This window comes from Grammomys surdaster, unplaced genomic scaffold (genome assembly GCF_004785775.1).
Source record: "Grammomys surdaster isolate TR1022 unplaced genomic scaffold, NIH_TR_1.0 127, whole genome shotgun sequence".
NCBI classification, from domain to species: Eukaryota; Metazoa; Chordata; class Mammalia; order Rodentia; family Muridae; genus Grammomys; species Grammomys surdaster.
Genome location: NW_021604585.1, coordinates 9,950,852 through 9,964,731, shown reverse-complemented (window position 1 = coordinate 9,964,731; position 13,880 = coordinate 9,950,852). Strand labels below are relative to the sequence as shown.

Here is a 13,880-nt window from a genome sequence, read left to right as displayed (position 1 = left end):
AACACTCCAGGCTGAACGCGAGCTTTGTTTCTTCTACTATGAAATGTTACATCTTTTCCTTAACGAGAACTTAAGAGCTGAGAAACAGTTTCTTTGCAAATATCACTAGGTCTAGCACCATCCTAACACTTGGCAGAAAACGGAGATTTTCTTACCTCTGAGAAATTAACAGCCAAAGGAATGATTCCAGCCACGTAACATCCCACCAACATTGCCAAAGACAGCAGACTAATGGAGAGAAAATCATCCATTCTGCCCTTCTGTAGTCACCCTCTACCACCAGCCTTTAAAATTCCAGCAGTTTCAAAAGGCGCTTAGGCTGTTTAAACTTGTGGTCTTCCAAGAAAGCAGGGGAATTTCCCCAATGCTTTCAGTCTTGCTGGTGTTTCCACGAAGCACGCCGCTCTTTTAAGAAGCAAGCTCCTTTTGCTGATATTAGCACCAGAGAAAACTTCGCGCAATCTTAGGTACTTGATTGTCAGTCACTGGGATTCCGGTTGGTAACAGATGGAGAAATTGTGCGAAAAGAGATCGCCTCAATCGTCGGAATGAGGGTGACACAACGATCCACGCCCCTAGACAATGTCCCTGGTAGCAGCAGGAAAAAGAGATACAACCAAGTGTCTTCTCCACACGCGGTACCTGTTCCCAGAGGTGGCACCGCAGGTGATACGCCCCCAGGGAAGGGACCAGCCCACCAGTCCCAGCAAACTACCTTCCGAGTCTACAGTCGGGCAAGATGTCCTGCAAGTCTCTAACAATGGGCCGGAGGATTCAACAGCAAAGTCGATACGATGCTGTCTCTGCCCTGCACCCGGTGCTACCCATAGTACTTCCCTCGGCCAGGCCCTGACCCTGAGTCGCCAATACTACAGCTGCCATGGCCGCCAAGTGGCACATCTTCATTACTCCCACTTCCGGATTGTCTCACCGCCTCCTCTTTAGTAGGGCACTTCCGGGTTACAACCGACCTATAGGCCTGGGTCCTTATATTGCCGCCATTTTTTAGAAAAGCTAAAAAAAAGATGATTGGTGTCGCTGTTGTATTCCCCATCACTTTAGCTGCCTGTCTGTTAATTAAAGTACAGAAGGCAGCACCCCGAAGCAAACTGTTCTTTCTAAAGCTGCGAAAGAGTCTCTTACAGATCTCGGCGCCCTTACCCAAGATGGCTGAAACAGAGTCAGTAACCACTCTAGAAACCGGAAATGTGTGAATCTCTATGGTCTGAAAGGCTCTTTTGCGTCGCGCTTCCGACGATTTCCGGCGGCGGCTCTCGCGGGATTGGCTGTTGGCGGCGTTGCGGCTGAGCTCGTGTGCGGCGGCCGAGGTGTTAGCGGCAGCTGCAGCAAAGCGTTTGGCGCGATGGTGAGTCCTCAGCGGTTGCCGGGGTCCCCAACTTCTAGGGCCACCCCTGCTCCGTACATCTCCCCATCCTTACCGTCCCTATCCATCTAGCGCGAGCGAGCTGCTCCCCGCCCCCTTCCCCCCAGCTCGCGGATGGACCCTTCCCCTTCCCGGCGCCGAGTCGCGGGGCCTGACTGTAGGCCCCGGACCTGGTCCTCCCTGCGGCTGCGCGCCTGCCTGATGCTGGGGGCGAGGTATGGGGTGGGCAGAGAACGATGTGCTGCCTGCCGATCGCTGCCTGGAAGAGGGAGATGTGGGGTGCCGTTCTTTCTGTTCAGATGCTCTATAGGAACAATGGCCGGGGAACGTGTGTCAGACGTTTCCTGAAACTGACACACCGGTCACCTTACTGTTCGCCTTATGTCGGCTTCGGGGATTCGGGTTTGTTTTGCAGTGTGCTGCCTCAGCCGACTCCCAAACTTCAAAAAAAGTATCTCCCCTTCTTCAGTATCCTTAGTTACCCTGTTTTGCCAACTCTGGCAGCCTTAGATCTTGTTCTTACTTACATTCTCTTGGGAGTGGAGCCTGAAAAGAGACTCCGGGGTTCTGGTTCCAAAATCCGACAGGGAAGGTTTTTGTTTTATTTGTTATGTGTCTGTGTCTGCACGTGAATACAGGAGCCGTCGGAGGCCAGAAGAGGGAATAGATCCCCAGGATCTGGAGGTACAACAGACGGTTGTGAGCGGAGCATGTGGGTGCTAGGAACCAAACTCATGCCCTCTGTAAGAGTAGCACGTGCTCTTAAACCTCAACACCCTCGGTGTTGTTTTGCATTTGGGGAGCTTAAAAGATTTCCTTTTCTGTGTATGGTGTTTTGCCTGCTTGTCTTGTGTGCCACTCGCATGCAGTACCTGCGGCAGACAGAAGAGGGCGTCCGATCCCCGGATTGGAATTACCGGTGATTGTAATCGACCGTGGAGTGCAGGGAATTGAAAACCGGTCCCTTGGAAGAGCAGCTTGTGCTCTTAACCAAAGCCATGTCTCCAGTATTCCGGCCCTCTTGTTTTTAAGTAAACAAAGGAGAAAGATTTGGAGCATGTGTGTTTGTACTTTTCAAATTATTCCTTAATTTGCCTTAAACTTTTAAAAAACTGTGGCAAAGAATGAATAGCTTGTCTAGGATGAGCCATTACAAGAATGCAAATAGGTTTTCATGAAATTACTTTTCTTCTCAACAACAGACATTCTGAAAGTACCCTTTGGGGTAGCTGATCTTTTATGAGCCCCTACACAACAAATCATGCGTTCTCTGGCTATTGATCACCAACAAAGCACTGTTCACATCAGCACAGGTTTCTTTTTTACCAACTTAGAGTTTTGTTTCAAGTTTTCTCAAACTTGTTTAAAATGAAGCAGTTCTTGCTAGAGATGGAGAACTCATGATGCTCTTTTGCTACATGAAATTTAAAGTACTTTTTTCTGGTTTTTTTTTTTTTTTAATGCAGAAAGCCTAGATCTCAGAATCTCAGTTCAGTTTGTTAATAATTAAGTTTTTGGATTGTCACAAAATAGTGTGGGCATCCTGACATAAGAGTTTATTTTTTGCCGGGCAGTGGTGGCGCACGCCTTTAATCCCAGCACTTGGGAGGCAGAGACAGGTGGATTTCTGAGTTTGAGGCCAGCCTGGTCTACAGAGTGAGTTCCAGGACAGCCAGGGCTCCACAGAGAAACCCTGTCTCGAAAAACCAAAAAGAAAAAAAAAAAAGAATTTATTTTTAACTAGAAACTAGTGTTGCAGGTGTAGAAAACAAGGTGAATAATTTGGTTGAGAACTGGCCTTGCAGTGGAGTTGCATCATGCATGCATTTGCTTAATTAGCTCATCATTCTTAAATGTATGGGAGACACCACATAAGACTATTGCTGGTCAGGATTCCTCTTTGTCTTGTTTGAAGACATTTTTGGTTTTTGCTTCTTTGAAAGGACTTGGCGTTTGTGACATCTAATGAGTAGAGACCAAAGACGCCACAAAACATCCTATAGGCACAGGACAAACCCAAAGAATTCATTTCTCTCCCAAGATACAATGAGAACTGAAACTGACTCCACTCCTAGTGAGAGGAGAGGAAAGCTTTCAGTGTCCTGCTGTTCTCTGGCACAGTCAGAGATTGTACATTCAAAGACAAATGGGTATGAGCTAGCCTCTTAGGGCAAGTCATCTAGGTGCATAGTTCCCTGGATGATTTCAGTGTGGCATTGCCTGTATACATTTTATATTATTCATCTTACACCTTGCTGTGGGAGTAGCTCCTGTATGAAATGTGGCTCCACTGTTGTGCTCGAGTCAGAAAAGATCTTAGGTTGACACAGCGTTGTAGCTTTTCCTTCTCTCCCTTTGATTACCCCATGTCTTAGTTTTTTGAATTAATAGAGCTAGAGGCTAGTGGAGACAGAAAACAGGTTCTAAAGGTTAGTAAGAAAAACAGGAGCAGGAGTTTCAGAAATGACCCAGAGAGTAAGGGGCTGACTTAGTTAAGGGAGTTGTGAACCCAGCACTGATACAGAAAGATGCTGTGTTTTAGTAACTGGAACATCATGTCATGTTGGGGCTTACGTCGTGATGTGGATTTCTGAATTGCATTGTTAGGATATTCACTGAAGTTGTTTTTTCCCTTCAGTCTCACACTATTTTGCTGGTACAGCCTACCAAGAGGCCAGAAGGCAGAACTTACGCTGACTATGAGTCTGTGAATGAGTGCATGGAAGGTGAGTGAGCATGGGGGTGATGATGTCTTCACAGTCACACACACACACACACACACCGTTCGTTCTCTTCACAGTCCCTCATGAACGTACACCATTCATTCTCTTGGGAGATAAGTAGCATTCGGGAACTGGAATCTTTTCTACATTTCTTGGATTACTCATTTGAGCAGGAAATATAGGTTTTTAGTATAGACTGTTACTGCATTTTGTTATGATATGTGGGTATTTTATGTACATTCCTTACATATTCTGCTAAACTGTAGCACTCTTGAATTGTTAAGGTTGGCTCTGAGAAATCCCTCTGAAACCTAAACCTAAGATAAGTTAGCTCAGGGAAAGTCAAGGTTCACAGAAGCAGGCCAGTATAATTTATTGTGCATTTGCTAGACTCACAACAGGCTCACACCTAGTGGGCCATGAGTCCAGACTCACTGCTCGAGGCTAAGTGGATTTGGTTTTGTGTTTAATCATTACATCGTATTAACTGGTTGTGCTACCTGATGTTTCTAGAAGTTGTTAGTTCTTTGCTTCCAAATGGAACTGATTATACCTGTGAAAACAAAAGCTGCTTATAATCAAAGATGACTTCAAGGTAGCTTGTACAATATGCTTGGCACTGCCATCAAATTCAACTCCTAAAGATGAAAAGGGGAGTCAGGTGGTGGTGGCGCACACCTTTAATCCCAACACTCAGGAGGCAGAGGCAGGTGGATCTCTGAACCTGGTCTACAAACTGATTTTCCAGATAGCTAGGGCTACACAGAGAAACCTGTCTCCAAAAAAAAAGAGTGGGTTAGGTGTGTTGTTTGTGGGGAGGGGAGACTTGCAATGTCTTCAGGTCCATTCTTCTGTTTGTTATTAAGGCCAACTACATAGCAAAAGAACTGCCTTCAGAAGAATGTCTCTGGGGCTGTGTTGTCATGTTTGGATTGCCTTTCCTATAGCCTTGATTAATCTTAGTAAAGCCTAACTTTATATGTCTATTTATGACAGAGTTTTAATACCTGTCCAGGCTAACCTGGAATGCAAGATTACCCTACCGTGGCCTCATAAGTACTGAGATTGTAGATATGTGCCACCATATCTGCCTCTAATATTTTGAATTTTTGTACTTTGATATATGGGTTTGAGTTTGTAGAAAAATTGAACAGAATATAAAGTTTGGGCGGGCCCCCCCCCCCCCGCCTTTATTGGTTATTAACGTCTTGGGTTGATGTGCTAGGTTGTTACAGTGGTGAACTGGGGCTGACACATTGGTAACTCAGTTTCATAGTTTATATTTTAGGGTTCATTCTGTGTTGTCCAGTTCTGTGAATTTTGCCAAATTGCTTGGCTTGTCAATACAGAGAGAGTCATAAAGAAAGGTTTCTGGGCTGGTGAGATGGCTTAGCGGTTAAGAGCACTGCCTGCTCTTTGGGAGGTCATGAGTTCAAATCCCAGCTCACAACCACTCTCATATGAGATCTGATGCCCTCATATGAGCCAGTGGGGGCCTGGAGAGAGCAGGGCTGGAGCAAGAGGGAGAAGGAAAGGGGGGGGGAAGGTTTCATTGCCCTAAAATTTATGCCTGCCCTCCAGACCCAATGGCAACTACTAGTCTTTAAACCTGTAATACCTAATACAATGTAATATGTAACTAATATTACACATTTTTTTGTTGGAGAAATAAGAAAAAAATGTAGATGTTGAGTACCTGTGGAGATTGTTTTTCAAATGTTTCCAACCCATGGTTCGTTTTAATTAAACCAATGAATGCTGACCCCACACACGGGCCCAGTGTGCTGGTTGTAATTACTGCAGACATACTTTTTGTGCTGGTTTCTGTGATATAACAGTGTGTGCATTTAAGATTCTTCTATGTCTTATAACTTTATGACTGAATTTGTTCCTTGGCACCACATAAACAGGCTTAGTGGTCTGAACCTATAATTCCAGCACTTGGGAAATGGAGGCAAGAAGATCGGAAGTTCAAGTTTATCCTCAGTTACAGTGATTTCAAGGCTAGCCTGGGCTATATCCTATTGAAAAGGGAAAAAATGATAATTTGTTTTTCATATTAAAAAGTTAAAAGAGCGATGGCACTACCATCTTGTGTAATTCCAGCACTGCTGAGGCTAAGGTCAAAGGAGTGTGAGTGTGAAGCCAGCCTGAGCTACATAGTAAGTTGCAGGACAGCATGAGCTGGCTGCTAGGGTGCTTTCTGATAAAACCTGCGTGGGTAGGGTGGGGGAGAGGTAACTGAGAGGCTGGAGTGTATCTCAGTAGAGAATTTGCTTAGCATTCATGAAGCCCTAGGTTCAAGCCTACCCCTTGAAAATCTGCCTGTATATCCTTCCCTTCTTCCCTCCACTCAAATCTGATACTGGTAAATTTATTGACCAGGTTTACTGGTAAGAGCTTTATAGAGAGTTTAAGTTCCTTCTCCTTTTGAGAGGAGGCTTATAGAAATAGAGCAGATTTTCATGGATGTTACAGCCTTGTTATTGTTACTTTATTTATTAATTCTAACCATGTCTTGGTGGCTTCATATCTACAAGACTACCTCATTTACAGATAGAGACAGTTGACTACTTCTCTGGCCTAGATGCCTTCTAACTTCGTGCCTCTTTGTTCTGGCTACAGCCTGTAATGAAGTGCTGAGTAAATGTTCATTCTTCCTCCAGGTGGCAACAGATAATCTGTGTCCACTAAACAGGACAGTAGTGGCCGCCCAGCGCCTTTTAAAGATGAGCAGTGAAATTACCTTCCTGGACTTGACTTCCTTTTTGACTCTTTCAGTTCCATGATTTCAGTGGAGTGTGCTAGTAGCGGTTAAGGGGTGGGGGGAGGGATAGCTCAGTGAAGGCATAAGCACCAGTGAGTGTGAGAGCCTAAAACTTGGAAAACAAGCCAGACTTAGCAGCCTGCGCTTATAATCTGATGCTGAAGGGTCGACAAGTGGATCCTAGAGGCCCGATCGCCAGCCTAGCCTGAGGGAGATGCAGACCAGTGAAGACACCCTGTCTCAAAGGTGGAGAAAGATGGCGTTTCACTCCCATTTCCTCTGTGTAGCCCTGGCTATCCTAGAACTTGCTCTGTAGACCGGACTGGCCTCCAACTCACAGAAATCTGCCTGCCTTTATCTCCTGAGTGCTGGGATTAAAGACATGTAGCAACTCAACCCCAGCTTTTAAAAGTTATTTTAGAGGTTTCTTAATATATATTACAATATAGGGCATGTTGCCCACAAATAACTAACATTGATATCACTTGTTCCTTGAGCGGTTGGTGGTAGCAATGGACTGAACAGGTAAATTCCCCTATTTGTAGAACACATTACTGGTTGGAAATTAACAGGTAATGTGCTCTGTTGATAATTGTTAATGCTACCTTTATTGATTGTGGAGTTTTGATTTGGGTTTTGGGGTACAGTTCCATTTATACTAAGCTAGACTGAAACTCAGTATATCTGAGGATGAGCATGAACTTCTGATCCCCCTGCCTTAGCTTCTCAAATGCTAGGATTACATGTGACCACCACACCTGGTTTTCTTATATTGGAGTATTTACAAGCTTTGCTTGTGCTAATGCTTCAGCTGTGTTACTTCAGATACTCTGTAGAACCCTATGGAAAGGTATTTACTGTTTGTCAGGTGAGGTTTTCTGGGTGGAGGTGGTTGTCCTGGAGGTGTGATGAATGAGCTAGCTTTCTGGAGTCCCCTTGAGTCCAGCATCTGGGCACCTCAGTGCCACATTAAGATAAGGTCTGATTACTGTGACTTAGGTGAAATAGGAAATTTCCGTGTTCTGCTCTCCAGCTGTAGAAAAATTTACTAGGAACCTTGATAACAAGCTGGATGTGGTGGCACACACCTTTAATTCCAGCACTTGGGAAGCAGAGGCAGGAGAATCTCAGAGTTCTAGGACAGCCAGGGCTATGTAGACAGACTCTGTCTCAGGGAACAGAAAAAAACAACAACAACAACAACAAAACACATTACTATCTGAAAAGGATCACTGCTAATGACCAAATAAACTTAGGCCCTGGGCTAGCAGTCTACCCAGATGGCCAGACCTTTAATGTTCTTTCAACTCCAGGGATTTGTAATCATCTAATTATAAAGGACAAAATAGTTATCAATACTCTCATAAATTTAAATTGCTAGTCATAAAAATTAAAACAAAAGTGATCAGCCTGTGGTCCTCTTCCAGATCAGTTTTCCTAAGGTAAATATACTGACAGTACAGCACTACTTATGTTCTTGTTCTACCCTCCCCCATAGGTGTTTGTAAAATGTATGAAGAACATCTGAAGAGAATGAACCCCAACAGCCCTTCCATCACATATGATATCAGTCAGTTGTTTGACTTTATTGACGATCTGGCAGATCTCAGCTGTCTTGTGTAAGTATTAGCCACTGTAGCTCTTAATTTGTATTTTTCTGGGTTTTGTCCATTTATATAGTTACCAGTGTCTCACATATAAATAAAAAGTTAGGATGATGCTCTAGAGCTGAAGGCATAAGAGGCTTGGCAGTTGACAGTGTGAGGTGAGGACGGACATTGTTTTAACCCTGATAGTCCTTTTCCTGGGTTCTCATCCTCTTACTTTTTCCTAAAGTAATTGTTGTCAGATTAAACCCAAAGTTCTGTTCTTGAAGTTTAATTTAGGTCCTGCCCTATGTAAATAGGGTTTGTTTTGTTTCATTGGTGTAAGGTTTTAGATTCTAACATGCTTATGATAGTTGCATTTAAATTTTATTGTCAGTACTACTAATGTCAATATTCTACTGTCATCTACACCTTGAAGTACACTAGATTGGCAACTACTTAATTAGGACATATGAACAGAGTATGATCCTAGGAAATTATTCACTTTGGGGGATGTTTCTCATAAAACAGTGTTAGTGGAGTAGGGACTTCCGGTCTGGGCCCGAGCATAGAGCAGGTCACAGGCGGCAGCTCCGTACCCAACCCCAGAAAACCAAGAGAAAGAGGGACTCCCAGGAACTTTAACTCAGGCAGTATCCCAGGTAAAAATGAATCACCCATGATGTCTGCTGTTAGAAGTTCTAATCCAGATGCTGGCCTCCGAACTTATACTACTCAGACCTTTGAAGGACCACTGACAAGAACATCAAACAGCTAGAGATTGACATCACTAATCTGAAGAAATCCCTCGTTTCGCCATCTGAAGAGACCTCCTAAAATCGCAAAGATCCTTATTGGACTTGATTTACTCTAGTACAATAGAAAAGGCTGTGTACAGCTCTTGACTGTACAACCCTCAAAGAAGAAGGTTGCCTTTACATAGACAAGACAAGGAGGGTTAAAGAGAGCATGAAATAGGTAGTGAAGGCCCTAAGAAAAATCAGAGAGAGAAAGAGACAGATGAATGCTGGTACAAGAATTGGTTTGCAGCCTCTCCAAGGTTGTCAACCCTATTTCCTTCCATCTTGAGACCATTATTTGGGTTCTTTTTGCTTTTTTCTGCTGGTCCCTGGCCCTCAAATAGGCAGACTAACTCTGTGATACAACAGATAAATAATTTGGTAGCAAAACCTACTCAGATACATTATCATAAGTTAGCTATGGAGGACCACGAGACTCAAGATGAGGTTGTTACTTTATACAGGGTGTTTCCAAAACCCATCTCCACCCAACCTAAAAGGGGGGACTTCTGCCCCTAGACTAAGCAGAGAGGGACCACCCAGAACCCCCTCTGACAGGCGATCTGAATTCTTGCTTTGGCTGCGAGGCTAAGCACTGCAAGGGAATATAAATAAAAGATAAAAATATCTATCTGGGTTCCCTAAGGGACAAGCCTGACTGCATAGGGGTTGATGCCAAAAGTATCCCCTCTCCAGGAAAAAGACATCTGGACGGGTATGTCTCATGTCTCACTGGACAACGACAGGGGGACTGGAGCCATTACAAGGTCCCCTTCAAATACTGGAGGTCAGGCCTCTATCCCCGCCTTCGCAAGTTTAGAATTGCCACAGCCCTTCTATACTTAGAGAAGGGAGGAGATGTCTGGGGCAGCCCTGCTTATACACTGAAGGCCTAAAATCAGCCATAGGCCTAAAATCACCAATAGGCCTTTTATACATGTGTACTAACACCAAGTCTTGGGTCTCTGTGGAAAAACATTGAAACAGATGGCTATAAGCTAATGTCCACAGGCAGCTCTTGTGGAAATTTATAAGCCTGAGTAGTCATAGACCTTGTAAATAGGTAGCCTTGGCAGATAATACCAACTTAGATAAGGACAAGCGAGTCATAGGCAGAGTCATAGTGAATTGTCCCCTGAACCTTCACCTAGCCGATACCCGGTTCTGAAGATATCTGTATTCCCCCTGAACACCCATGCTCCAGTGTCATTCCCTTCCCCACATCCTGCCTTTCTGTGTTTATAACCCCTGTGTGAATTAATTACGATTTGAGAAAAAAAAATAAAAATTAAAAAAATAAATAAAACAGTGTTAGTAAGGACTGTTTGTTTGTGTTTGACTAAACGTGTTAGGTGATGGGAAGACAGGTAGACAGCCTCTGGCCTTACCTCTCAGAAACCATTTGGTGTTGGGCATATGGAGCATTCCGTCTTTGGAGTTATTTCCCTTATTAGAAATTGGCCTATGTGTAGGAGTGCAGGCTTGTGATCCCAGCTAATTGGGAGGGTGAGGCAGGAGGATGGAAAGTTGAGTTTAAGGCTAGACAACTTTGTGAGATCCTGTCAAAAGGTAAGGGTAGACTTAGGTGTGGAGCTCAAGGTAAACTATCTGCTTACCAGGCCGAAGCCTATTTCAAGCGCTTTTTAAAAGATTTTATTTCTTTACATTATATATTACTGTTGCTGTCTTCAGACACGGCAGAAGAGGGCGTCAGATCCCATTACAGATGGTTGTGAGCCACCATGTGGTTGCTGGGAATGGAACTCGGAACCTCTTAACAGCTGAGCCAACTCTCCAGCCCCCCATTTCAGTCTTTAGTGCCCTGAATCATAATAACAGGTAGCTTCTTAGCTTGGTAGATCTGGTGAGGGTTCAGGTGCCTGGAGTGCTGAGCTGTGCTGTGTGTAATGGATGACAAGATTTATGATCTGAAGGAAAATGAATTCACCAGCATCACTTAGCTTCTAGGTGGCTTCACTTTAATCCTTGACTGCCTAACTTCCTTTTTTATTTTTAAAAATAACTAAAGCTACTTACAGGAATATGTTTTAAAAAGATTTGTATGGTTGTCTTGTCTACATCTTATATCTATTCACTACATGCATTTCTGATGTTCTCAGAGGCCAGAAGAGGGGTGTTAAATCCTCTGGAACTGGAGTTACATACATATGGGTTTGAGCCATTGTATGGGTGTTAGGAATTGAACCCAGATCCTGGAGCCATCTTTCGAGCCTTCTTCCCCAGTTTGTCTTTTTGGTTGGTTTGTTTGTTTTTTGAAACAGGGTTTCTCTGTGTAGCCCTGGCTGTCCTGAAACTTGCTCTGTAGACCAGGCTAGCCTCAAACTCAAATCTACCTGCCTCTGCCTCCAAGTGCTGGGACTCTATACCAGCACACCTGTTGCTTTGTCTGCCTTGCTATACCGCAGGGTTTTGTTTGTTTGATAGTTTCTGTGTATAGGTGTTTTGTCTGCATGTATGTCTGTAAACTCTGTGCTATGTACGTACAGTTCCTTCAGAAGTCAGAAGAGGACATTGGATCCCCTGGTACTGGAGTCACAGACACTTGTGATCTGCCATGTGGGAGCTGGGGATCAAACTCAGGTCTTCTGGAGAGCAACCAGTGCTCTTAACCACTCACTAAGCTGTCTCTCCATCCCTGTACTGCAGCTTTAGTATGTATTCCTTCACATAGAGTTTAGTTTTAGGGCAGCTGGAAAGCTTCTGTTCTTCAAGTCTCATGAAGATACCTTGACTGGCTCAGTGTACTGCAGACTCTGAAAACCTCCATTATCAATAGAGTTCTGCTGTTGCGAGTCTTCCTGCCTTCCCCTTCTCTTCTGAAAGAGATGTTCTTCTGAAATTTTCATCTGTAGGCCTTTGGTTTTTATTTTTAAAAGCAAATCTTAAAGCCGTGAGTTCCTTAAACAGCAGGACATCATTATTGAAGTAATATTCTGCTAGATATTTTTTAATTGATTCAGAATAAACGTAACAAATCTAAAGCTTTTACTAGTGTTTAGCTTTTGTTTTTAATCACTAAAGGAATTATAAGACTGGTTCAATAAGAATAGAAGCTATGTAGTAGAAAAAAACACAAGGTTTTTGGTCAGTAGGTGTGTTAACTGAGTGCTTAAGAGTTCTAGGCATGGCTGTCTGCTCTCCCAGAGGTCCTGAGTTCAATTCCCAGCAACCACATGGTGGCTCACAACAATCTGTAATGAGATCTGATATATCTGAAAACAGTGACAGTGTACTCTCATACATAAAGTAAAAAAAAAAAAAAAGAAAAGAAAAGAAAAAAAGAGTTCTAGGCCTTGGCTTTTACCACCATAAGATTATAATAGGTGATGCAGATCTGTTTGTTAAAACAGCAGCATTGGGCTGGAGAGATGGCTCAGTGGTTAATAGCACTGACTGTTCTTCCAGAGGTCCTGAGTTCAATTCCAGGCAACCACATGGTGGCTCACAACCACTGTAATGGGATCTGATGCCCTCTTCTGGTATGTCTGAAGACATCGACTGTGCTCATATACATAAAATATAAATCTTTAAAAACCCACAGCAGCATTGTCCACTTTTGATTTTCTTAATGTGTGAAAATGTTCAGGTTGAAGCCATCCCAGGTAGTACTGTGAGCAGTTCTAACTGACCGCTGTAACTTTGCATGTTTCTTTCTGTTCTCAGTTACCGAGCTGATACACAAACATACCAGCCGTATAACAAAGACTGGATCAAAGAGAAGATCTACGTGCTCCTCCGTCGACAAGCCCAACAGGCTGGGAAGTAATTGAGTGGGAAGCATTAGGGGCTGGGGGTGGCCTTGGAACAGGTGCATCCAGCGTGCTGTAGTGACCCTTTTGTATGACAGCAAGCCAAGACTGAATGTCTGCCGTGAACGATCTTTTCACTCTGAAGCCACCGTCGCCCCTTTGCTTCTTTACTTTCGTTTTTTTTACTTAAACATTTTTATGATAATTCAGATAGAAAACATTTTTGCCATTTAAGGTTGGTTCCAGTCCTTGAAACTGTCTGAGTCTGCTTTATAGCAGTGAGCGCACTAACCCTTCGTGGGGGGGTGGGGTGGGGAAAAGGTTAGTTATCTCCTCTGGGAAAGACTTAGTGAAAAATAAAGAAATGTTCTGTAGTTGTATTTTCTCACTGAGTGATTTTCTTGTTTGTTTTCTTGTCTCCAAATACTGAATTGTCTGACAGACCATTTCAGTTTTAGAATCAGCAAGCTGCTACACAAAGAACTCGAGTTCACATTTGGACACAGTTTGCTGTGATTTCTATGACAGTAAGCCTTTACCTCATTTTTTCCAACAATCAATAAATCTCAATTGTAGTGCCAATATTTGTATCTATTGTGGATACAAATGTAAGATGTTTCTATACTCAGTAGTAGGAGTACATGCCATGACAGATTGGAAATACTCTAAGTCTAAATACATTTGGTGCCACAACTCCAAATACAGGACACTGGACACATTGCTGTCCTCTCCTGGCTGCCTGGTGGCTGTGTCTCACCTCATTGCAGCTTCCTGGCATTGCTAGGGTATCTAGACATGCTATCATCCATCAGCTTAGGACAGAAGTGGGATTCAGAACACAACATGTATC

At 43.6% G+C, this 13,880-nt stretch overlaps 2 protein-coding genes across 2 annotated transcripts in view; one reads left to right on the top strand and one right to left on the bottom strand.

The window, feature by feature from the left end:
• The window catches only part of Slc39a9 (solute carrier family 39 member 9), a 38,391-nt gene extending 37,492 nt beyond the window's left edge, over window positions 1–899 (bottom strand). The window contains exon 1 of the mRNA XM_028789440.1: window positions 156–899. Coding sequence (XP_028645273.1) covers window positions 156–251 — 96 coding nt within the window. The 5' untranslated portion in view covers window positions 252–899. The remainder of the gene's footprint in view (window positions 1–155) is intronic.
• Window positions 900–1,279: 380 nt separating this feature from the next.
• Window positions 1,280–13,319, top strand: Erh (ERH mRNA splicing and mitosis factor). Its single transcript, XM_028789845.1, has 4 exons — window positions 1,280–1,366; window positions 4,023–4,110; window positions 8,373–8,493; window positions 12,945–13,319. Exons 1-4 carry the CDS (start codon window positions 1,364–1,366, stop codon window positions 13,045–13,047), a joined length of 315 nt encoding a protein of 104 aa, XP_028645678.1. The 5' UTR covers window positions 1,280–1,363; the 3' UTR covers window positions 13,048–13,319.
• Window positions 13,320–13,880: the final 561 nt, after the last annotated feature.

Coding starts and splice junctions, on each gene's coding strand:
- Erh (XM_028789845.1), top strand. Junction 4,111..8,372: donor TGTGAATGAGTGCATGGAAG/GTGAGTGAGCAT, acceptor CCTCCCCCATAG/GTGTTTGTAAAATGTATGAA. Junction 8,494..12,944: donor GCAGATCTCAGCTGTCTTGT/GTAAGTATTAGC, acceptor TTCTGTTCTCAG/TTACCGAGCTGATACACAAA.